The sequence below is a fragment of the Bos taurus genome, chromosome 27 (assembly GCF_002263795.3).
Source record: "Bos taurus isolate L1 Dominette 01449 registration number 42190680 breed Hereford chromosome 27, ARS-UCD2.0, whole genome shotgun sequence".
NCBI lineage: Eukaryota > Metazoa > Chordata > Mammalia > Artiodactyla > Bovidae > Bos > Bos taurus.
In genome coordinates this window covers 15,876,704-15,902,059 of record NC_037354.1, presented here as the reverse complement: position 1 = coordinate 15,902,059, position 25,356 = coordinate 15,876,704, and the positions used below count along the sequence as shown (strand labels likewise).

The 25,356-nt window shown below is 36.2% G+C and overlaps 1 protein-coding gene across 40 annotated transcripts in view; it reads left to right on the top strand.

The window, feature by feature from the left end:
* SORBS2 (sorbin and SH3 domain containing 2) overlaps nt 1-25,356 on the top strand; it is a 211,665-nt gene that overhangs the window by 98,768 nt on the left and 87,541 nt on the right. For 16 of the 40 annotated variants that reach the window (XM_059882287.1, XM_059882299.1, XM_059882285.1 and 13 more), the window contains 5 exons: nt 12,452-12,501; nt 18,701-18,793; nt 21,863-21,889; nt 22,192-22,247; nt 23,021-23,662. In XM_059882287.1, the coding sequence (XP_059738270.1) occupies nt 12,492-12,501; nt 18,701-18,793; nt 21,863-21,889; nt 22,192-22,247; nt 23,021-23,662 (828 nt within the window). In that variant the 5' untranslated portion in view covers nt 12,452-12,491. Of the gene's footprint in view, nt 1-12,451; nt 12,502-18,700; nt 18,794-21,862; nt 21,890-22,122; nt 22,248-23,020; nt 23,663-25,356 lie in introns of all 40 variants that reach the window. The other 24 variants (NM_001372109.1, XM_059882293.1, XM_059882295.1 and 21 more) reach the window with 11 other exon arrangements.

Below are 25,356 nucleotides of genomic sequence, written 5' to 3'. Positions count from 1 at the left end.
ACATTTGGATATAAGAAGTCAATAATTTTAACAATGAAAATAGAAGATATCTGTCTTTATTATCTATTTTCTTTGGCTCCAATGAAGAGTGTCATAAACTACCCACTCTTCAGCAAAAATACCAAGTTTCAACTTTCAATAAATTCAGAATTTCTTCAGAGGCAGTATTTTCCTTCAATGGCCTCTTATTTTCTTCCTTGGATTTTCACAAATTAGTCCAATTATCTTAGGATGTTTGTAAACTGATTTGAGATACATTTTCATTCTAAATAAACTTTGCAAGAGAAATATTATTTAAATGTTAAGTGACCCAATTAGAGCAAAGTTCTTACCACCACCAGCACCCCCAAATTCAAATCCCACATAGGGTAGCAAATAGAGTTTCACCATGTCATATCTGAGACACACACAAACACAGGTTTGTACTACTGCTGGCAGTATACAGCAGGCTTTTTGCCCTTGCTAAGTTATGCAAACATTATTTCAGGTGTTCAGGAAGCAGGTGTGTTCAATCAAAAGAAAAAAATGTGACTCTTTAATAGTCAATTAACAATAAGCAGATTATTTAAAGGTAGTTATTTCATAAAATAACATTGCCATGGAAATACGTCCAAATAAATATTAACTTAAAATTCTGAGGTTTTCTTAAAAAAGAAAAACCAATAGTTATTGATCTAGGTTTACGCCTAAATAAAGCTGTCTATTTAGGCTTGTGCAGTAGTTGGGCAAAAGAAATCCTTGTCATAAGCAACCATTATTTCCATGTTAGTTCTAGAAGAATAAATCTATGGTCTTCTGTTAACAGTCCTTACTTATTCATCAACCAGGTCTGTGTTTTACCTATAGAATCTACCACACCTCCTCATATGTAGGAGGTACATATATCTCTGTCTTGTAGCCCCTGCCATGTAGGTAGGATTCAGCACTCAGGCACTATGCCTAATGTACTGTATTATAATTAATTGTAATGTGTTGAGGGGAAGCAGCTTGATTTCAGTTACATTTGAAGATGTCTTAAAAGGAGATGCCTTTTCTTCACTGTCAGGAGAGCTAAGTCAGTTTTGAGTGTCAACTTGTTACTATTTGATCTTGGAGCAGTCATTTCTCTGAATCCCCAAAAGCCTAAAATCAAAAATTGAAATGACTGATCCCAGGTCCTTTTCAGAAGTTGAAATTTAAAAAGTAAAACACACATAAAATTATACTTCTTTACTACTACCACAGCATTTAATGTTTGCTTCCCCTTAAAGTCTAAATATGATATATATAAAACTAAACTATTTAATTTCCTTTTATATCAGCTGATTTGTGATATCAGTGTATAAAAATTAAAATGAAAGGTTTACTAATAAAAATAGGAAATTTATGAATAAACAATAAGATCCTACTGGATAGCAGAGGGAATTATATTTAATATTCCAGGATAAACCATAATAGAAAACAATATTAAAAAGAATGTATATATGTATATAACTCAGTCATATTGCTGTACAGCAGAAATTAGCACAATATTGTAAATCAATTATACTTTGATAAATAATGTTTTTTTAATTTTGAAAATGGAGGAAATATTTCAAAGTTCAAATTTTTTAAAAATATGGTTCTTTTGTTTTTTTACATTGAACATAACTGTAATTAACATTTTTAAATTTCAACTTTATGGAAGCTATAAATGACATACACAATTGTAAGATGTTGCAAGTGTACATAGAGATGACACGTGTACACTGTGAAATGATTCTCTCCATTTGTTAACACATCCATCATTTCATATATTAATCTTTTCTTTGTTGAGAATATTTAAATTCTACTCTCTCGGTTGTCGTTGTTCAGGCATGAAGTCTATCTGACTCTTTTGCAACCCCATGGACTATAGTCCGCCAGACTCCTCTGTCCATGGGATTTCGCAGGCAAGGATACTGGAGTGGGTTCCCATTTCCTTTTCCAGGGCACCTTCCCAACCCAGGGACCTCCTGCACTGGCAGGCAGGTTCTTTACCACGGAGCCACGAGGGAAGCCCTCTACTTTCAGCACATTTCAATTCTGCAATACAGTGTTATCAACCACGGTCACCATGTCATACATCACAGCCTCAGACCTTATTCCTCTGACAGCTCAAAGTTTGTACAGTTTTACCAACCTCTCCCTATCTCCCTGCCCCACCCCCAGCCCCTGGCAACCACTTTCTTACTCTCTGTTTCTATGAGTTTGATGGTTTTGTTTTTTCTTCTGTTTTAGATTCCACATATAAGTGATAACGTGCAGTATCTGTCTTACTTCTTTTGCTTAGCATAATGCCCTCAAGGTCCATCCATGTTGTCACAAATGACAATACTCCCTTCTTTCTCACACTTGAATAATGTTTGATTGTGTAAATACACCACATCTTTATTCATTCATCAGTTGGCACACATACAAGTTGCTTCCATGTCTTGACTACTGTGAATAATGCTGCAGTGAACGCGGGAGTGTAGGCAGCCCTTCAATACTCTATCTTCATTTCCTTTGGATATATTCCCTCAAGTGGGATTCCGGGATCATATGGTAGTTCTGTTTTTAACTTTTTGAGGGACCTCTGTATTTTCCCCTGTAGTACCGGCACCAGTTTATTCCCACCAACAGCGCACAAGGGTTTCCTTATCCCCACATTTCACCAGCACTTGTTATCTCTTGCCTTTCTGATAGCAGCTGTTCTAACAGGTGTGAAGTAAAATCTCATTGTAGTTCTGATTTGCATTTCCGTGATGATTAGTAATGTTAACACTTTCTCAGGTACCTGTTGGCCATTGTATGTCCTAATTTGAAAAATGTCTCTTCAATTCCTCTGTCCATTTTTTAATCAAATTGGTCTTTTTTGAGTTTTGGCTTTTTGCAGTTGATTTATAGGAGTTCTTTATATATTAGCTCTTTATCGGATATATGACTAGGAGGTACTTTCTCCCATTCTGTAGGCTGTTTTGTCCTTCTGTGATGATTTCCTTTGCTGTGCAGAAGCTTTTAGTTTGCTATATACTCTTACTTCTGTATTTGCGTTTGCTGCTTTACTTTTGTTGTCAAGTACAAAACAAAATATTGTGAAGACCTAAGTCAAGCTTATGCCTTGTATTTTCTTCTGGGACCTTTATGGTTTTAGACCTTATATTCAGATCTTTTATGGATTTTGAGTTGATTTTTGTGTACAGGGTAAGATAGGCATGCAGTTTTATTCTTTTGCATGTGGCTGTCCAGTTTTCCCAGCACCATTGAAGGGACTATCCTTTTCCCACCATATATTCTTGGCTCTTCTGTCATAAATAAACTGAGCATATTTGCATGGGTTTATTTCTGGGCTCTCTATTATGTTCCACTGGTCTGTGTGTCTGTTTTTAAGGCCAATACCATATTTTTTATTTTATAGCTTTGTAATAGAGTTTGAAATGAGGAAGTGTGATGTCTCCAGTTTTGTCCTTCTTTCTCAAGATCACCTTGGCTATTCATGATCTTCTGTGATTCCACACAAATTTTAGAATTGTATTTTCTATTTGTGAAAAATGCCATTGAAATTTTGGTAGGGACTGCTTTGAACCTATAGATTGTTTTGGGTAGTACAGACATTTTATCAATATTCTTCCAACCCTTGAGCATGAAATTATACCTTCATTATTTATAGCTTCTTCCATTTCTTCCACTGATGTCTTACAGTTTTTAGTATACAAGTGTTTCATTTCCTTGGTTTCATTGATTCCAAGTAGTTTGTTATTTTTTACACAATTGTAAGCAAGATTATTTTCTTAATCTTTCTTTCTGATATTTTGTGATTAGTAATATTAGTGATTCATGGATAGAAACACAACTGATTTTTGCACATTGATTTTGTATCCTGCGTCTTCACTAAGTTAACTTATTAGTTCTAACAGTTTTTTTGATAGAATCTTTAGGGTTTACGTATGTGATATCAAGTCATCTGCAAATAGAGACAGTTTTATTTCTTTCAAATCAGAAAGAAAGAAGTGTATCTTTTAAAAGATCATAGATTTTCTTCTCAAAGTAGAAATTTATGGTACTCTCTGCAGTGGTGGATGGCAGGGGAGACACATTCATTTAGTGAAATAAACAAGGATGGCTGTCATCAGGATGTTACCACTCTGCAATTTGCCACACAGTTCTTTATGTGACATTTAATAGACATCTCTTTCCTCCAACCATCACCTTAGGTTATAAGCTGTCAAAGGTAATTGAAAGTCTTTTTTTAAAGCTAATTGTCACAACCTTTAAAGTGTCCCTTCCCCTTAGGTTCAGTAGTAAGAACTTCACTGGGACAAGAGGCTAGTGTTTGATTCAACTATTTCTTTGGATCTGTCTCCTCTTATTTGCTGCAGTGGGCAGAGGGCATGGGGAGAATCTCAGCTAAAAGAAGGCTCTGTTTAAGGAAGAAAGAAAAGCTGCCTGGAAAGCAGAATTCCTTTTCAATTCCAATATGTCACTAAGTTGAGCATGGAGTAATTGAGTAATGGGAAAATACACACAAATTAACTTTATAGACTGTGGTGGCTTAGTTCAATCTAAAGCAATAAAATAAAGTCTGTGTATTTTCAGGAAAGTGTTGATTACATTCAATCAAAGGTAAAGGTCTGTCTCAAAATATTGGTGAATGGGAATGATGCCAGTTAACCAATCTGGGGATGGTTCACAACAGTTGGGGGGGTGTTTCATCCTGCTGCTGTTGCTGCTGCTGAAGATGACAGTAATGTTGCTGTAAATCGTTTTTAAGGGCTTCCCTGATGGCTCAGACAGTAAAGAATCTGCCTGAAATCCAGGAGACTGACCCAGGTTCAATTCCTGAATTGGGAAGATCCCCTGGAGAAGGAAATAGCAACCCACACCAGTATTCTTGCCTGGAGAGTTCCATGGACAAAGAAGTCTGGTGGGCTATAGTCCATGGGGTGACAAGAGTTGGACACCACTGAGCGAATAAATTATTTAGATGGCTGCAAATGGGCACAACTGTGTTTGAATCCAGGTCCACTTGACTTCAAGACCTATCGTTCCAACACCGTTCAGTTCACCTATAACATGTGTTTCTATAGTCTAATTCTTTACATGTCTCTTTGATGATGTGTCTGACTTACCAGGTCCACATTAAGGTTCTGGTTTATTTTCAGTAGGAATATATTTGGCTTTTGATTTATAGAATAGAAACCAACAGAAATTTCCTAGTACTATACTATCAAGTTGATCAATAGCTTTGACTTAGAAAAAAATGCATTTGTAAGTACTTAGATGTATTCTATAATCATTCTTAAGTACTATAAAAGTAAAAGATATCATGAAAGTATGATACTAGAACAATATTAAATCACGTGATCATTTAGTGCAAAAAGAAACCAATATTCTTTTATCATTAAATAAGAGTAAATTACAGACTTTGGAACTTTGGAATAGCATCAGAAAGAAAATTATCTACCAGGATTGACCTTGAACTAGTATACTTTTTAAGGAAAATCTGTACATATTTGGACTAGCTTGCATTGTAAAGTCTCAGAAATAAAATTGCTAGTTTCCTTGAAAAATATATGGGCAAAACTGGGTTTGAATACAGGTCCACTTGACTTCAAGAACATGTGTATACCCGTGGTGGATTCATGTTGATGTGTGGCAAAACCAATACAATATTATAAAGTAATTAGCCTCCAATTAAAATAAATACATTTAAATTAAAAGAAAAACCTATTCTTGAACCAACACTATTCAGTTCACCTATAACATGTGTTTCTATAGTCTTCAGGAAATTTTTCCAGGTATAATGAAAAAGAACACTGTACTTTTATGAAAATAATCAATGATCTCATGTCCTTTTGTTCAACACTATTCACAGTAATGATTTTGTCTTATTCCTATGAAATGATGCTAAATGTGTTTTGACCCCAGCATTCATGTGTGAATGCTATGGGTAATTTGACCTGCATACTAAGGACCCATCTTTAGGCAGCATTCATTCAGGAATGTCCAGAGGGATTTAAGTTCTTATATGGGGGCTGAGCAGGGACAACTGTGCCCTCATTATTGACTGAGATGATCTGTGCCACCCACTCAGAGGCAAAGGAGCCCCCGAGCTGGCATCATAGACTGGCTGTCAGCTCAGAGAAGCCATTCAGAAAAGGGTTTGACGTGGATTCTCATTTATCTAAGCTCAGGGATTGTAAAGAACATAATAAACAACTTGGGGTATTTTCCGTGAACATTTCAAAGCAGCCTATTAATACAGTAGAAAGGACAAATGTCAACAACTTAAATTATGTCATTTGGCTATAATTGAAAAGTGAAATCATTTGGCATTTATGAATACTGCTAGTCCTACCACAGAGAGAGAGAAATGCATTGACCACTCAGGGTAGTTTATGCAGAAAGAATGGTATATATGACCCCATTTCAAAGTAAACTCAGGCTAAACTCTGGTGCATAAAATTAATATGCACCATATTTTTATTCTTGTGTTTATCTCTTAAAAAAAAAAATCTAACATTCCTCAATGTTTCCCACCACTCTGTGTGTCCTGTCTTCTGAATTATATTTGAACTCTGAACAGAATAATTTTAAAATGACCTAGCAATTTACTGGATTAAAATTATTCCATGGAAAATCTTTCAGGCTCCAGTCTTAAAATCCTCATATTAACTGAACTAAAATGTAGTCCTATAGTTGTACAGCTGGCCTTGGTGCTTAAATTCAAGTCTACAAAAATAACATAACACAGAATTCTTGAGCAAAATTGAGGACAGGCATTGACCCTGCTCCTCTTCAGAATGGAATGCCCAATAATCAAAAGAATTCAGGCAGAACTATAAGATTATGGACACAAAGTCATGTTGGTGCCCATGAATGAGCAATCAAACATCTTAAGATCCTCATTCAAAACTTAAATGACCCAATCTGCTGTCATGTTGGAAATAAAGGCTACTCTGATCCATTAAAAAAAAGAGAGAGATCTGATCATTGAAGGTAATTCAAGGGAAATTAAGAGACCATAGCCACAAAATCATGTCATTGCCCTCTGACCTCTGAGAAAAACAAACCCACTGCTATATACAAATTGTTGTTGTTGCTGTTGTTTAGTGCTAAGTCGTGTTGGACTCTTTTGTGACCCCGTGGACTGTAGCCTGCCAGGCTCCTCTGTCCAGGGGATTTCCCAGGCAAGAATACTGGAGTGGGTTCCTTCTCCAGGGGATCTTCCCAATCCAGGGACTGAACTCAGGTCTCCCACGTTGCAGGCAGATTCTTTATCATCTGAGCCACCAAGGAAGCCTTTATGTTGCCTTTTACATAAAAACTTCAGCAAGAACTGACCTTAAGGAGATATAGCTCCACACCACCTGTTGAATATCCTTCCAACACTCGAATGCACAGATAGTTCTTTGCCCTGTGGATTATCTGCTGAGGTTCAAGGTAGCCTGCATTTTGTGGTCAGTTTTCATAGTCTCGGCCCTAGTATAATTCCAATTTAAGAGAATACTTGAAATACTGTCTCTCCTGGTAGCAAGTAAACACTCCAGGAATTTGATGCTTTCCAGAATAATCTGTGCTTGTTATGTAAGTACCATCAAAGGCACTTTTTCAAAACAGAACAAAAGAGATTAGATTCGCCTTAGTTCTAACTGTCTAAAGAGAGTTCTCAGCTGTAGACTTGTTAATGGCTTTAGCACAAATAATGGAAATCAAATCACGCATTTTTATTAGTCACCAAAAAAGCCTTGGGTTTCGGGTTCTTCTGCAGAGCTCAATCACTGTGACTCTTCTTTTAACAACTTGGAAAATGTCTTTCCTGATTAGGAAGTTAGTCATTTCACGTTTTGACATCTAAAACAATGCGAAGTTTAAAAAAAAAAAAAACCCTCACAAATTACATTTATAAGTAACAGGATACATCACTTTAAAGATGACAAGCTCAAGGATTTGTGATGCCTTTCTTTGTTCCCAATAACCCTATTCTACTTTTTAGAGTGTCAGATACTTTGTAAATATCAGCATTTGAATTCAAACAACAAATGCTGATAATTAGTTCCTTAAACTTGGTATCAAAACATTATTACAGTAGCAGGTTTCATGTTTTGAGAACTAACCTTCCTTCAGTTTCATGTTTTCTGTAGCAATTATTACTATCCCAGTTCAAACACTGTCTTTGTGATTCAGTTTTAAAATTTAAAACATTATTTGCTTATTTATTTATTTGAAGAGGAACTGCTTTGCAGTGGTGTTGGTTTCCGCCAAACATCAACATGAATCAGCCACAGGTTTACCTATGTCCCCTCCCACTTGAAAAACTTCAAACCGTTTTAAACATCAAGTGTTTTGAAAAGGCGTGATAAATAGAACTGGGGAAATGTCTTTCCAGTCCTCATTTTTCTGGAGGCTTGTTTATTCCTTCTTGTTTTAGCAGTTGCTTCAGCCTTGGTCACAGACATCCCCTGAGGCTTCTCTTTTCTATTTATTTTGCCCATTTAAGGTTAACATATTAGGAGTTTTGCTACTGAGACATTAAAATAAATACATCTGGGGCTTTCTCAAGGCTCCTGCACTGACCACTGCCTTCTTGCCTGACTTCACTGGCATCCCCTCAATCCAGGCGGTATTAAGGCTACAGAGTAGAGCTCCTTAGCTATGTACCACGTTTATTTTTGTATGCGGAAAAAGAAAATAGAAGCCTGCCTCTTTATTTACACTAGCTGAAAAACAAGAGTTAAAACTCATCATAATAAAGTGTCCTGCAATCACTATTTAAAGTCAATTGGCATGAAATTTTACGGTAAAATTCAGTGTAATGTTGTGACTCTCTCAGTCCTGGATGTGGCAGCTGCAGTGTCCTTCAGGGTGGATGGGTAAGAATGTAACACTAAACACAATCGGGTGATACTAAAACACTACGTAATGAGGATGTCATCTGTGTTGTTTTCAGTGTAAGCTCTAAAAAATAAATTGCGGTGAACATCAGTACTCTCATTTTATCAATTCTATATATTCACTGCTGTAGTATTCATTGAGTACTGGAATCTTGGAGAAGAAAATGGCAACCCACTCCAGTATTCTTGCCAGGAGAATCCCGTGGACAGAGGAGCCTGATGGGCTATAGTCCAATCCATGGGGTTGCAACAAGTCAGACACAATTGAAGCGACTTAGTACAAGTACCAGGATATTAGAAATTCAGTGTAGGCATAAAAAAGATAAAATCCTTCTCTTCTTGCTTCATATGTACATCTCATATCATTTGAGTGTATCGTTTCCGTGCCGGTTTATTTCTTGAATTCTCCCTCTACCCTGGGGGAGAAGGTATCATTTTATTTAGCCAGTATCCACATTAAAAAATTTTTTTGAAGGTTTAAATAAACTTTTTTCCAGTTTATTGAGATATAACTGACATACAGTACTGTATAAGTTTAAGGTAAATAACAAAATGATTTGACTTACATACATCATGAAATGATGACCACAGTTAAGTTTAGTGAACATCCATCATCTCATATAGATACAAAATTAAAGAAATAGAAAAAATACATATTTTTCAATGTGCTGAGAACTCTTCAGATTTTCTCTCAACAACTTTCATAGATAATTGCAGCAGTGTTAATTATATTTATCATGTACATTACATACCTGGTACTTACTTATCTTATAAGTGGAAGTTTGTACTTTTTAGCTGCCTTCATCCAATTCTCCCTACTCCTACCAGTGGCAACCTCAAATCTGATCTCTTTTCCTATGAGTTTGTTTGTTAGTTTATTTGTTGAGGTATAACTGACTTACAATGTAGTATGTTAGCTTCTGTTACACAGCATAGTGATTCGCTATTTCTATACAATTCAAAATAATTACTACATTAAGTCTAGTTATGAATCTATCCCCATACAAAGATATTACATAATTATCGACTATGTCCCCCACACTGTTCGTTTCATACCATGACGCCTTTATTTTGCTGCTTGGAAGTCTGTGCCTCTTAATGTCCCTCACCTATTTCTCTGTTCCACCCACCCTCTCCCCTTTGGCAACCACCGGTTTGTTCTCTGTATCTGTGACTCTGTTTCTGTTTTGTTATGTTTGTTCATTTGATTGTTTTTTTATTTAAAAAATTTTTTTGCTTTGCCATCTGGGCTGGCAGGATCTTAGTTCCCTGACCAGGGATTAGCCCTATGCCCTCAGCAGTGAAAATGTGGACCACTGGACCACCAGGGAATTCCCTATCTTGTTTTTTCAATTTCACATATAAGTGAAATCATACACTATTTGCCTTTCTCTGCCTGACTTATTCACTTACATCCTCTGCTGCTGCTGCTGCTAAGTCACTTCAGTCGTGTCCGACTCTGTGTGACCCCATAGACAGCAGCCCACCAGGCTTCCCCGCCCCTGGGATTCTCCAGGCAAGAACACTGGAGTGGGTTGCCATTTCCTTCTCCATTATATCCTCTAGGTCCACCCATATTATCACAAATGGCAAGATTTCATTCTTTTTATGGCTGAGTGATATTCCATTGCACATATAAGCCACATCTTCTTTATTAATCTATGGATGGGTGCTTGGGTGGCTTCCATATCTTGGCTATTGTAAATAACACTGCAACAAACACAGGGGTGCATATGTCTTTACTAATTAGTATTTTTGTTTTCTTTGGATAAATACCCAGGAGTGAAATTGCTGGAACTTAATGGTAGTTCTATTTGAATTTTCTGAGGAATCTCCATACTCTTTTCCATAGTGGCTGCAACAATTTCTATTCTCACCAGTAGTGCACAAGACACCCTTTCCTTGATGTCCTTGCCAGCACTTGTTATTTGTTGTCTTTTTGATAACAGCTATTCGGATGGGTGTGAGGTGATATCTCATTGTGGTTTTGATTTGCATTTTCTTGAGGATTAGTGATGGTATGTGTCTTTTCACATGCCTGTTGGCCATCTGTATGTCTTCTAGGGGGAAAAGGCTTTTCAAATCCTCTGCCCATTCTTACATGGGTTGTTTGATTTTTTGATGCTGAGTTGTATGAGTTCTTCATATATTTTGGATATTAATCGTTTATCCGATAAATTATTTGCAAATATCTTTTTCCATTTAGTAGGTGGTCTTTTCGTTTTGTTGACAGTTTCTTTTGCTGTGCAAAAGCTTTTTAGTTTGATGTTGTCCTGCTTGTTTATTTTTGCTTTTGTTTGCCTCGCCTGAGGAGACATAGCCAAAAATAATATTACTAAGGCCAATGTCAAAGAGCGTACTGCCTCTATTTTCTTACATTAGTTTTATGGTTTCAAGTTGTATATTTACGTCTTAATCCATTTTGAATCTATTGTTACGCATGATGTGAGAAAGTAGTCCAGTCTGATTCTTTTGATGTAGCTGTCCAGTCTTCCCAACTGGACATTTTAATTTTATTATTATTTACTGATCCATGAGGTATAGATACTTTTTTTTTTTTTTTACCTATCAGATATTAGAGTGCACATGGAAACTGAATATGTGGTATAGGGGAAGTTCGTGTTCACTGACAATAGGCCCTATTCAGGAGCTAAGGCAAAGTGACCAGGGTTAAACAACTATCAGAGAGCTCTTCCTCTTAGAAGCATTGCTTCCTGAAGAGCCTATCCTTTCGCTTTGGTTACAGGGCATAGAGAAATAAGAAACTCTAAAAGTGAGCACAGAGAATATGCCAGGAAAAGAACTAAGTCATGTTACACATCAAGAAATCCTATAAATAATTTGAAACTTGTTTTCGACAACAAGTACCATTTTCCCAACCATTTCCAATAAATTAATCTCAACTGTCATACAGCAAGCACTCCAAAGGGGAAAACCACCACATCTGATACTGAAACAGAACTGGGTTTAGTAGTCATCATTTATTTCTTGCACTTTAGTAAAAATAGATGAATCTTACCTTTGAATACTTGCTCAAAATACCAGTACATTGCTTAAATACATTAAATATTCCCTGGCAGTAAATTAACTCAATAATAAATTGAATATAATAAATGAAATAATGTAAAGTAATAATCTCAAATAAAATTAAATAATGCAATAAACTGAATAATGTAAAGTTAATGATTTCAAAGTATCAGAGTGTTTTTTAAAATTCTGGTAGAGGGCACTTAACCATCAGTGATCCTTTCTGGCTTAGAGAACAAAAACTGTTACTATAAATGTTTGAGAAAGCAATTTAATTTTTAGCCATGAAAACCCTACTCCATTTTCATCCATTAATGATCACCATTAAACAAAAACACGAGTTTATGTTTATGATAATAAGACCAATAATAATTGAAGTTTAACTTGAATAGAATTATAAATTCTGCCCACGTTATTAAACTCTCATTTAAATAAAACTAATGATAATGTGATATTAGCTCACAGGTATACCAAAACCACAGAAAAATACTTTCTTGATATTTCGCTCCCCACGCTAGTGAACAAATTAATACATCATTTTCTTTCTACAGGAAAACTGAAGACTTAAGTAACAAACCCTCCAAGGTCAAAATGAACACAGGTATGCTGTCTCTGTTAGTTTTAAACTCTTCAGCCTCACTCTCTAAAAATCATCTTGGCCCTAAATCATTAGTTTAGCACTTGGCTGATCCTAAATGTGATACTAAGTTTCTGAGATAGATAGTCAAAGTCATTATTTGATTTCTTTGTTTTTGTACTTCAATCTTACAGCTATCAAAAGTAGAATTTTCTGTTTTGCTGTCTTTTACTCCTTTTTTTCTATAATTATATCATGACATTAACTCCTATAAACCCTAGGAAAAGGTAGTATATCATTCAATGCATACATTTGAAGACTCTCACTTAAAATAGGCTAAATTCATAGGCAGGTTGCTCTAGCGAGAGAACATTTAAAATTCTCCATTCTATAAACATTTTACATTGACAGCAGGAGTAGATAGAGTGCCAAAACCCCACAGGAAATCAGCTTAATTAATCCATAGACACACTTAGAGTCCTAAGTATTATATTTTTAGATGTGAGAACAGTATCTCCAAATAGCTTAACATTGGTGCTCAGAACCCCAGACTGTATACAGATTAATTGTAAAAAAAATTTTGTAATACTTGCTAGATACATATTATTTTTCCCCATAATTATTTTAACTTATATTTTCACCTTCTCCTTCTGAAATTCTTATAGTCAGTATTGAATAATTCTGGAAAGCAAGTTGAAATTTTCTAATTTTCAATTGTATTTAGAAAATACCACTTCCCACCCATAAGTGATCACTCCAGAGCAGAGGATAAAGCATCAGATCAGATCAGATCAGTCACTCAGTCGTGTCCGACTCTTTGCAACCCCATGAATGGCAACTCGCTAGGCCTCCCTGTCCATCACCAACTCCTGGAGTTCACTCAGACTCACGTCCATCGAGTCAGTGATGCCATCCAGCCATCTCATCCTCTGTCGTCCCCTTCTCCTCCTGCCCCCAATCCCTCCCAGCATCAGAGTCTGTTCCAATGAGTCAACTCTTCGCATGAGATGGCCAAAGTACTGGAGTTTCAGCTTTAGCATCATTCCTTCCAAAGAAATCCCAGGGCTGATCTCCTTCAGAATGGACTGGTTGGATCTCCTTGCAGTCCAAGGGACTCTCAAGAGTCTTGTCCAACACCACAGTTCAAAAGCATCAATTCTTCGGTGCTCAGCTTTCTTCACAGTCCAATTCTCACATCTATACATGACTACTGGAAAAATCATAGCCTTGTTGGCAAAGTAATGTCTCTGCTTTTGAATATGCTATCTAGGTTGGTCATAACTTTCCTTCCAAGGAGTAAGCATCTTTTAATTTCATGGCTGCAGTCACCATCTGTAGTGATTTTGGAGCCCAGAAAAATAAAGTCTGACACTGTTTCCACTGTTTCCCCATCTATTTCCCATGAAGTGGTGGGACCGGATGCCATGATCTTCGTTTTCTGAATGTATGAAAAGGCAAAATGATAGGAGAAAGCATAGTGGAAGATATTTTTCTCGCATCAAGCCAGTTGCTTTTTTGCTGTCTCTTGTTATCAAAATGCCTCGAGGGAGGATTAGCAACCACTGGTGAGAACCAATACCTAATCCCTAGATCAAGTGTAGAGACATGCGCTCTGAAGGTGATTCTGTGGCTGCCCCTTAGCAGAAACTGGCTGCAACCGACCTCTGAGAGTTTGAAGTCAGCTGGCCCCTGGGGATGCAGTCAGCTCATAGGTGTGCAGGCAAGATGAGGACATTGGAGACAGTCAACAAGTACAGGGAAGGCTTAGAAATCAACAGAAATTGTAATCCTGGAAATGAACCAAGTAAAGTCATTTGGACAATTGGAGATGTGAGAATTATACATGGGAAATGAAAGGACAAATCTTATTAGGCAAAGGAGACTAAAGAAAGCAAATAGAACAAGCTTGTCTAAGTCATACTGTGAAACTGCAAAATCACCCCAGTGGGACATGCACATGAGGAAGTTATATTCACCGATTGTTCTGCAGCATCTTCTTGCAGACTTAAGTTGAACGTAATTTCCCAATATCCTTCATGTTGTGGAGTCCGATTTTTCTATTTATTATAACCTTATTATGACAGATGTATAATATGCAATTATACTAATATCATATTCATTACAATGCATTAAATAATTAACCTTCCTATTCCTAGAATTCAATCCCCAGTAACAAAGTAGGCAAATAGAAATTTGTAAATTTGTTTAGTTCTCCAGGGTACTTGAATAAAGTTACTGCTCTAGTAGCATGAATATAACCCTCTAAAGCATCCTCTCATTAAAAGGTGTGAGCTGGTCTCTATATGGGATGTTAATTTGCAGATATTTTGATTATATGAGTGAATTTACACATCCATATATGCATGTAAATATGTTATTCAAACATACACATACAAAATTAATTAGAAGTGACTGGAACCCTTTGTTTAAAGTGCCAAAGTAATACTACAGTGTTGCTATAAAAACATACCACTTTTGAAAATATATATAGAACTGTAAGAGCTTCCCAGGTGGTGCTAGTGGTAAAGAACCCACCTGCCATTGCAGAAGGCATAAGAGATAAGGTGTGATCCCTGAGTCAGAAAGATCCCCTGGAGGAGGGCATGGCAACCCACTCCAGTATTCTTGCCTGGAGAATCCCATGGACAGAGGAACCTGAAGGGCTACAGTCCATGGGGTCACGAAGAGTTGGATACGACTGAAGTGATTGAGCACATGCACCATAGAACTACATGCACACACACACACACACACACACACACACACATAGTTTTTCAACACTGTAGGAAGTTGAAGAAAGTGTTGTCACTGTATCTCAAAACAAAGTAGAAATTAGGTCCCAAATATCCAATAAATAAAACAGGTCTCCATTATCTACCTACCTGCTGCTGCTGCTGCTAAGTCACTTCAGTCGTGTCTGACTCTGTGCAACCCCATAGACGGCAGCCCACCAGGCTCCCCCGTCCCTGGGATTCTCCAGGAAAGAACACTGGAGTGGGTTGCCATTTCCTTCTCCAGTGCATGAAAGTGAAAAGTGAAAGGGAAGTCACTCAGTCGTGTCCGACTCTAGCGAGCCCATGGACTGCAGCCTACCAGGCTCTTCCATCTATGGGATTTTCCAGGCAAGAGTACTGGAGTGGGGTGCCATTGCCTTCTCCACCATTATCTACCTATCAATCATTAAAGAGAGATATTACTATTTCAATGTTCATTTGTCAGTCACTAAAGTTTTTCCAAAAAAAAAAGATTCGTTCAAAGCAGCTTTGTTTTTAGCCCAATACATAATAAACCTGCCAAGGGAACTGTGACACATTTCTCATACTAAAGTATCTAAATAATGTATAAAATATACAAAACATGCTGTATTTGTACTCTTAGAATTTTTGGTCCACTATTTTTGAAGGAAAATCTTTGCTGGGGAGGAGAGAGAGAAAGACATCAAATGCTCCATTGTATATGGCTTACTCCTGTGAGTGTTTTCCAGCAGTAGAAGCAGCTCCCAAGGGTCTTTCCACTGCCTGGAAGTGTGAACAGGTTATGAGTGAGTGTGAAGGTGAGGGCAGCGTTAGTGTTCTTTCGGATGACCTAAATATATAAGATAGCATCCTCATTCTGAGATCTAAAAGAATATCTTCAAGAAATTGCAGGAAGTATCAATGCATAAGTAAGAAGAAACAGGATATAATAGATTTCTTCATTCCAGCACTTTCACCAATGCCTCAACTTTTCAAATTAAGCTCTTTATTAAACTGTTAATCAAGAAAAATTCTCCAATCATTTTACCGAGTTCTTAGAGTTACGTGGAATACAAAAATTATTTAACCCAGAGGTTCCCACACTTTCTTGGTTGACGGGGCCAAGAGAGCTCGGTAATTTTTCACACACCCTCAAGCCAAAAGAAATATCTGACAGTTGTGCTTAGTAAGCAGTTAGGTGCAGACAGGTTAGTAAGTGCTCATATTCTATCAACTCAGAAGCAAACTGAACAAAATCATAGACTTCCCCGGCATCTCCAAACAGCCAAGGTTATTTTAGAGCTTCCCTGGTGGCTCAGATGGTAAAGAGTCTGCCTGCAATGCAGGAGACCCGGGTTTGATCCCTCGGTTGGGAAGATCCCCTGGAGAAGGAAATGGCAACCCGCTCTAGTACTCTTGCCTGGAGAATCCCATGGACAGAAGAGCCTGGTGAGCCCCAGTCCACGGACTTGCAGCACGTTGGACACAACTGAGTGACTAACACTTCACTTCATTTCATATTGTGCGATATTCAATTGAAAAAATAATCATTTATCCAATTCCCGATGACCACAGTTACTTGTTACTGGGATGCCTGTGTGTACTGGGCGCTATAAAATTTCTCAGACTCAGAATTAGATGGTATTTCACTTCTGTCAATTACTGGCCCGGATGACTTTCCCAGGGCACTTGCGCTCCACCATAACCATCACCAAAAACCCAGATTTACAAAAGATGTGACGTCACCTAAAGGGAGATAACAGGATCTGTGATGTTGAAACTGGGAACTGCCTCAGGCTAGTGGCGGATGCAGTGTCTGTCTGATTCACATCATTTTCCTCAAAAATGTGAACTATGTTCGCAAACCCTTGTGAATCCACTGTGGTGGGTGCTTAATACAGAGTTCTGGAAACCAAAGGTTTAACCAGTGACCTTGGGTCTGTTCATTCTGAATTTTTCCCTTTGCATCTCTGCTTCTTCTTCAGATGTTCAGAATTAAAAGAACTAGAAAATGTAATCTCTAGTAAATGAGAGCTTTCCATTCACACTGTCAACACCCTGGAATACGTAACCCTTTGTGACATTGATAGCTGCTATATATTGTGTATTCAATAATATTACCTCTATTTTATCAGAAACATTCATCCCCCATGGCTATTTTCAGTTTGCAGTTTGCTAAAATCCTGTTGGTGCCTCTTCTGAAGATACATTTGGTTGTATGTTTTTACCATTTATGTCTTTCTATATTTGGTCTTTGGTTTATTTACTTTCTTTTGTTGTCCCATTTCTCTGTTTTAATTATTATCTGCATTACAAAATTGCTATTTTAAGTATATATTTAAAAACATATTTTGACATGAGAATCATTCTGTCAATTTAAAGGTCTGCTGACCTTACTACTTGTGATTTTACCAACAATTAATTCAAATCATACTTTTCAGCACTCAATTCCCTCATGTCCAATAAACGAAGTGGATACACTCCTTAAGAAATAAAGGAAAGCAATGTGCAAGACTAGCATGTGGCAAAATATAATAATTATAATATTGGTGGTTATAGAATTTATCTTTTTGTTATAGCTTTCAAAAAGAATTAAATTTAAGTTCTTTTGGTTCCAGGGGAATGAGCAAAACTATTTATTGCACATTCCAGCTACAAAGGAATGTGGGAATGGAATTGGAATCTGTTCCTAAATAGAACATTAACCTTCCAATTTTAGAAGTCTTGTTACACTAAGCTTCTCAAATCATATTAAAATAGCTGATGCATTTTCACTTCTTTTGCTTCATGTTGTGATTTGCATTAAGTGTAAATACATAAATCATATACTTCTTGTTCAAAAGTACAAAAACTAATTTTTTAAACATGGTTGTTTCAGTACTGTATGTATCAATATTGTTTTATCTCAAGGAGGCAAAATTTCCCATAACTAATAATAACTGGGAAGACACAGAATATTTTTCTTTATGAATCTTACATATCAAATGTATTATGCCTGTAACAGGTAACAACTTTTACTTCAAGAGGTCCTTCAGGAATCATAATAGCTCAAATACAGTAAAACCTAAAATGATGGATATGAAAGTATGTTATACCTTAGCTCTTAATCCTGAAATACAGGATATTCATAACTCTAAAAGCTAGTTACACTGCTTATAAATTTAATAGTTGAATTCAAATGGTATACACAAAGTTCAGTTCTATACATGGTATTCCTCAAAGAAAAACCATAAAACATTAAATATAAAATCTGAGTTTTTTTTTACTAAATCATTGGCATCTATTTCTAAGACATAACCCTGGCGTTTTCCTTGTTTTGTTTCGGTTTAGTTTGGGGTGGGTGTAAATTTTGCAGACGTGTTCCGTGGTTACTAGTGCTGACTGTTCATCTCTCTCATGGATGTCTGTCACATTTCACTGAGATGCATGGTACTGCATGTGCTTTCTCCTTTGCTGTGGCCTCTGCTATGTCATTTTTTTGCTTCCAGATAGCGGTGGGTGTGCTCGCAAACGTGCCGCCATGTCTGTTACATTAACATCTGTGAAGAGAGTTCAGAGTTCTCCAAACCTGTTGGCTGCAGGTATAATATCACTAACTCACAGAATGTCACATTTGAATGGCTTTCTCTGACCTTTCTCTCTTTCCAGAATTATCCTGTTTGGATGATGAAAGTGGCTGTAAATACCTTTCTAATGCCCCACAAGTTCTTATTTTTCTTGTCTCAAGAATAGCTCCTATCCCTTATGACTGTTTTGCTCTAAAAATAAAAAATGTCAAAGGGAACTGATATCTTGTAGAAAATATTTTAAAAACATAATTAAAAACAACAGTCACTTGCCAAAAATGTGTTAAGTAGCTTCAAGTTTTAACAACTAAGTTTTTGTACTGCATGGACTAAAGTAACATAATATTTAATTAAGATAACTCATGGGTACTTTTCTTGTTTTTTACCTAAAAACTATTGAGGGTGGAGGCACAGAGTGTCAGAAGTGGGATTTGCAGGAAATTGAATCTTTATTAATTTGCTTCTCTGTCAAAGGTTGCAAATAAAATGATAGAATATTAACTTACAAAGAGACTTTAAATCTTCCTTTAATCCAATCAACAAAGAGCTTTCTAATATATATTTTTAAACATCTTGGTCCAATTAAAATTAACATGAACTCGCAAGTATAAATATACTCTAGAAAGTAACTGGGAGTGTGATATTTCAGCATCCACTGAAGTGTGTCTTTTTACAATAAATAATCTCTCATGACTTCAACCCTAGTCTCTCTAGACCCTGAAATATACCCGTATCACTAGGTGACTGGTTAGTTGGTTGGTCAATTTTATTTTTCCTGGGTTAGTTGGGGTTTCCTTTGATTTTTTAAATAATATTCATGGGTTTTGGAACAGAAGTGGGAAAGGGATGAAGGATATTTAAATAATTCTAATTCTCACTGTGCGTATTAGTGTCTTTTATACACATGCATTTATTAGTTAATTATTCAGGATGTCCTTAATTATGAAGCCACTTGACCCTAAACTATCCAGTTTTGTTGAGGAAAAATCAAGCTTCCATGTGGAGATTCCTACTCCTGCCCACCACCTTCAATCCATCAATAGATTTCAATGTCTAAATTTAAATACAAAACCAGGTGGTTCCAAAATATAAATTGCATTGCAATGGATGTAGTAATGATCTCATTTTGGTTTGAAAAAAATTATCTTTATATATATATATATATATATTTGTACATGTTTGTTCATGTGTATGTGAGCATAGAAAATGTTAGAAAAACAGTCATTTCCCCAACTCATAGGATTTGTCAGAATTAAATGAGGGTAAATGAAGAAAATAAATGGACAGGTTTATCATAGTACTGACAAAGACAGTAGCCATTCAGTTAGTTAACTTGAATTTAGTTAATACATTTAATTCTTACAAGGCACTTGAACCCTTTAAAGAAAGGGGCTATAAGAATTAAAATCAACATAACTTTAAAGAAAAGTATCATATAGAATATAGCATATCATAAAGAAATTTAAGTAAAACCCACGAGTAGAGACTATGAGGTAGTGGGTACTGCAAGCACAGCTACATAAAAATCATAATGTTCGAATCATAAGGGTGGAAAGGACCGCTACGAACATTAAGTCCAGTCCCCGACACCAAGCCAGGAAAGCCCTGACAACTGCTCTGATGGGTTCGCTACCTTCTGCAGCTCACAGGGAGTGCTTGTTGTAAGAGGGAAGAGCAGTTAAAGTTCTTAGTTCTCAAAGACTATTTTCATGCACAGAACAACCAGGGAACGTTAAATCTGTCCCATTTACTCATTCTTAAATTTTCAAAGAAGCAATGACCACCCACTAAAGAATACTAAAAATTAAAGGCTCTGATCCCTAGAATTCTAGCTGGTTTTTTTTTTTTTTAACAAGTGAATGGTCATGAAGAGTGTTCAAGATATTAGACAAAACCATTTTCTCCAAGCGTCTGCCAAGTTATGTACCTGGCCAATTCTTAAAAAATAACCAAAAAGCTCTATTCTCTTTACTTGACATGTGTCTAGGACGCTTCTTATTACCCACTCCATATCACACCTGCCCTCCCTTTCCCAAGCTTTCCTGGCAGGGGTGAAATAAAAACAGAGCTATGGTGAACAGTGTCCACATGGGATGCTGCATGACTTTCAGTTCCTCCGAAGAACTATAATATTAGTAAAGTAGCAAATTGGCACTTGGCATTTTATATATCTAAAATTAGGTTTATGTTAAAGAAACTGAAATATTTGAACACCTAAGGGTTCTTAAAGGACCACCACTTAAAAGTAAATCTGAATCATTAACGTCCAGGATCTGGACAGAAGATTAGGCTGAATGACCTCTAAGATCCTTTCCAAAATTAAGGCTTTATGATTCCAGGTGAAGTTGGCCCCGTGGTATCATAGAACCAAGCAATACCAACTGAGTACCTAAAATTGTGCATAATTTATAGGAGATTCTTGAAAGTATAATTGCAAATAAAACTGAAAATAAATATGTCATCGGGCTGCTTTCCAGCTGTATTATCAAAAGCAATTTATTAGTACTGAAATGCTTACTGCAAGACAGTGGAATACTTGAAACAGCTTTTTCATTGTTGAATATAAAATCACTCTTAAATGGCAATAAGAAGAAAATTCAAAGTCTAGAGAGTGATTTGAAAATATCACATAATATGGCAGTGTATTTTACACTTTCTTAAAGTAAAGAAGAATTAAAGCTACAAAAAATTGATGGCATTGAAAGCTAAGGATCTGGTGGTTTGATTCATTGTTAGGAGAACCATTCATTGTTTTCCAAACTTTTGATCCTTCAAACTGATATTAAAAACTCATATATTCACCGTAAGCAATAATAAGATAAAATTGAATTCTTGCAATAATACTAAGGGGAAAATCAGTGTTTGATATATGTTTTAATTATATATCATATTTAATTAATTCTAGTCTAATTGAAGTAAAAACAAATGCACAAATTTCAATTAGTATATTTTATATACCCAGAGTTTTAGAACTGAGATAATGTTTGCTCAAAAAACAAAATGTATGTGGTTTTTTGCCAAATGATCTTTACTGCATTGTTCATTTTACCAGAGAACTAATTTCGACATTTCTTTTTCTTTTAGGGCGTGATTCTCAGTCACCAGACTCAGGTACCAAAAAACTATTCTGAATAACTACTACATTTGTTGTGAGTTTTTTAAAAAACATATTCATAGCCACATTGTTACTCTTACAGTAAACTTCAATTGCATACACAGTTATGCATTTTTAATGTCTAAAAAGAAAATTTCAATTTTGGAAATAAAAATAAATTTTATTTTAAAAATATGTTAAAAGTGGATGTAGATATTTTTGTATCCGATTTGTTTTCTCTTAATAAAAGCTTGGAGATGTTTCAATGATCGAAATCAAGAGACACTGAATGGAGATGCTACATGTTCCTCTCTTGCAGCAAAAGGTTTTAGAAGCGTTCGACCAAATCTACAAGAAAAAAAATCACCAACTCAGGTAATCCTGCACACTGCTGTCCACTGTGTTATTTTAAACCACTGCTCTAGAGTCTCTTTTCTAGTAACATGCATGTTTTGATATGTTTTATTCTTATTATGTTGCTTTTATATTTGTATTGACTTGTACTTACAACATGGAAGACAAGTCTTAAGTTCAAAACAGGTTATTGATTTTTCTTTTTTCTGATTCAGCTGATAAAAGCACATCAGTTTCTGGTATAATTTTCAGGATATTTTCTAATTCTTAAAAAAACAGCCAGTTGATGATTTGGATTTCTAAGTTATGAGGCCAGCAATATATTATTTACTGAATAAATATGAGTTATGCAATTGCTCGTTAAACATTAACTAAAGAAACTCAGTGTTGGAGATATTAGTAAAACTGTCACAGGCATGAAACATGTTACCAAAACAATGTGAGTAAATACTGTATATATACCTCAAGGTCTAGAAATATACCAAGAGAAAATATTTTCACTTTTAACCTAATTTCCCAGAAAGTAGATGGAGACAAACTTGATACTGTATTCTCTATAAAACTATTTTCCCCCAGAAGGCAACTATTGACAGTAAATTAAAATGCATTCTGAATGAAATAAACATGATCTCTCAATCTGGCCAACAAAATGTATAGCATAAGAAGAAGGTGTGACATTGCTTTACTTTCTTTAAGGGTAGAGTTAACACTGGTTTCTTTAATGATTAACTTTGACTTTCTCTCTGTTTTTCCTTCAACACTATTTCTTTCTCTGGATGCTTTTGGTAACCCAGGCACCCCTTCCACCACCCAGAAAAGAGAGCTTTTGTAGCTCCTTGATAACCAATCATACAAAGGGTGACATTTTAGACCAATTAGTAACTAACACACAAAGTCCATCCTGTACAGAGTTCTTTACTAACAAAACACCTCTCCAGGGAACTATGTATTCTAATGATGATTCTAGCCAGACAATTGTATATTCTGAAGAATCTAACACAACCGTGTCATATACACAAAAAATCACTAACCCACTACCACCACCTTCCCACACAGGTCCCCCACCAAAAGCTGATATGAGTACCCCATTTCTCCAAGAGGACTACACCCAAGATTCTCAAACTCGGAGAATTTCCACATTGAAACTAATCCATAACCAGGACCCAGGAAGCAGCATCACCTTTAATCCCCCCCAGTTTCCCAAATCTGTTGAAATACCATCATTGCTCAAAAGGCCTTGCTCACCACCCGCTAACCCAGTGCCTGAGAAACACACAGCATCTCTTTCCATCCAGATAGCTCCCCTTTCGGGACACGATCCTGAAAGCCACAAACAGCCACCTGAGCTTTCTCCAGAGACTGCAAAGATACCTCTTCAGCCAGAGAGACAAAGACCTGCAGTTGCTGCGGCCTCTCAGTCCTCAGACTGCCAAGTGGTACCTTACACCTTCCAATCTCTTCTTACAGCGTTCTGTAGAGACCCTAACTCCTTTGGTTTGGGCTTCTTATATAACCCGATGCTTTGTTAGTTTGCAATCAGGAAAGGAGAAAGAAACCATCTTCCTATTTAAAACCCCACCAAATTCATCAGTAAATTTCTAGGGATCTTTTAATTTAAAAAATCTACAGATCTTTTACCCAGAAATAATGTTTTATAGGCATCTTCCTTCTAGATATTTATTAGAAATCATTGATGATTGGTTAACAATTAAAACTGAAAAATACCTTTAAGTTTTAAAGAAATATTGTTCATGCCAGGTTTCTGAGTACTTAGATTTTACTTTATTTACATGGGTAAAATCTCTTAAAATAATTGTCCATTATAATTCACTTTGAAAGAAACAGTTATCTTAATTCTAGCAGAATTTATTTTCTTATAATTCAAAATTCATTTTCATTGAAACTCGATAAATTTCTATGTTTTTAAGTTTATTATTTCAGAAAGTATATTAATAAATCTTTAGTACTTAGACTATTCAGAAGTAAATCTATATTTCCTTATATGTTAAATTCTCCCATAGTGTCATTCTGCTGACATTTATGAATCTAGTTAGAAGAGAAATGTGTTCCTCTTCTTGGCTTTTTCACAGAATAATGTAATGTGAAGAGCATAAGCTTTAAGGCTAAACTGTAGATTCCAATCCAAACGCCACCACTGGCTATGTGATAAGGCAACCATCCTAACTTCTCTGTGAGTCTGAACAAAGAAATGAGAGTATTAATTAACCCTTAATTCATAGGCTATGATAAGAGTAGGAAGTTAGTAGAGGTACAGTACTTAGGATTCAGCAAACTCTGCTTAAATGGTAGCCATTTATAAGGACATGCTAGCAACTGCAGCAGTAGTGGGAGTCCAGAAAACACTCATACTTGAGTAAATAATTTGAAGAATGGTATCTACTATAGCTGTACTATTAAAAGTCATCCAAGACATATCCTTGAAGCAATGTATTTTTTATCTTTATAGAAAGTCTTCAACAGACATCTGATTGACATCAACATCCTTCCCACACACACCCACCCATAAAGCAGAAACCTTAAGCTTAGATGATTAAAAAGACAAGTGGGTGTTCCTACTAAAATACCTTCTTTATCAGTGCAAATTGTTTGAATTAGGGTAATATCTTCTGAGAGCCCCTATGAAATAATAATAAAAACAGTAAAAACGACAGTAGCACCTAACAAATACCAAGAGTTCACTATATGCAGGTACTGTTCCAAACCACTCACATTTATTAACTACTTCCACAATCCCATGAGGTAGGGAGCAAAATCAAACTGAGACACCACAGACAGGGATGGGCTAGTGTCAGAGAGCAGGCTTATTTGTGTCCAAAAACATGTCCCTGGGAGCAGATGTAGAAGTCAGAGCAGACACCACCACATTCACAACTCAGTTCACTCATCTGACATAGTCTGCTTTTTAAAATTGTTTTATTATGCTTAGAAACTTAACTTGAGAACTTTCTTCCCTATGGTTTTGTCACCATCCAGGCTGACCAGAGACGGTTTCATTATACAGTCCTCAGGGAATCAGCATGATCCACAAATCAGGATTTGAGATGCTGTCACTTTGACTCATTTAGGGCTTCCGAGCTGGTGCTACTGGTAAAGAACCTCCTTGCCAGTG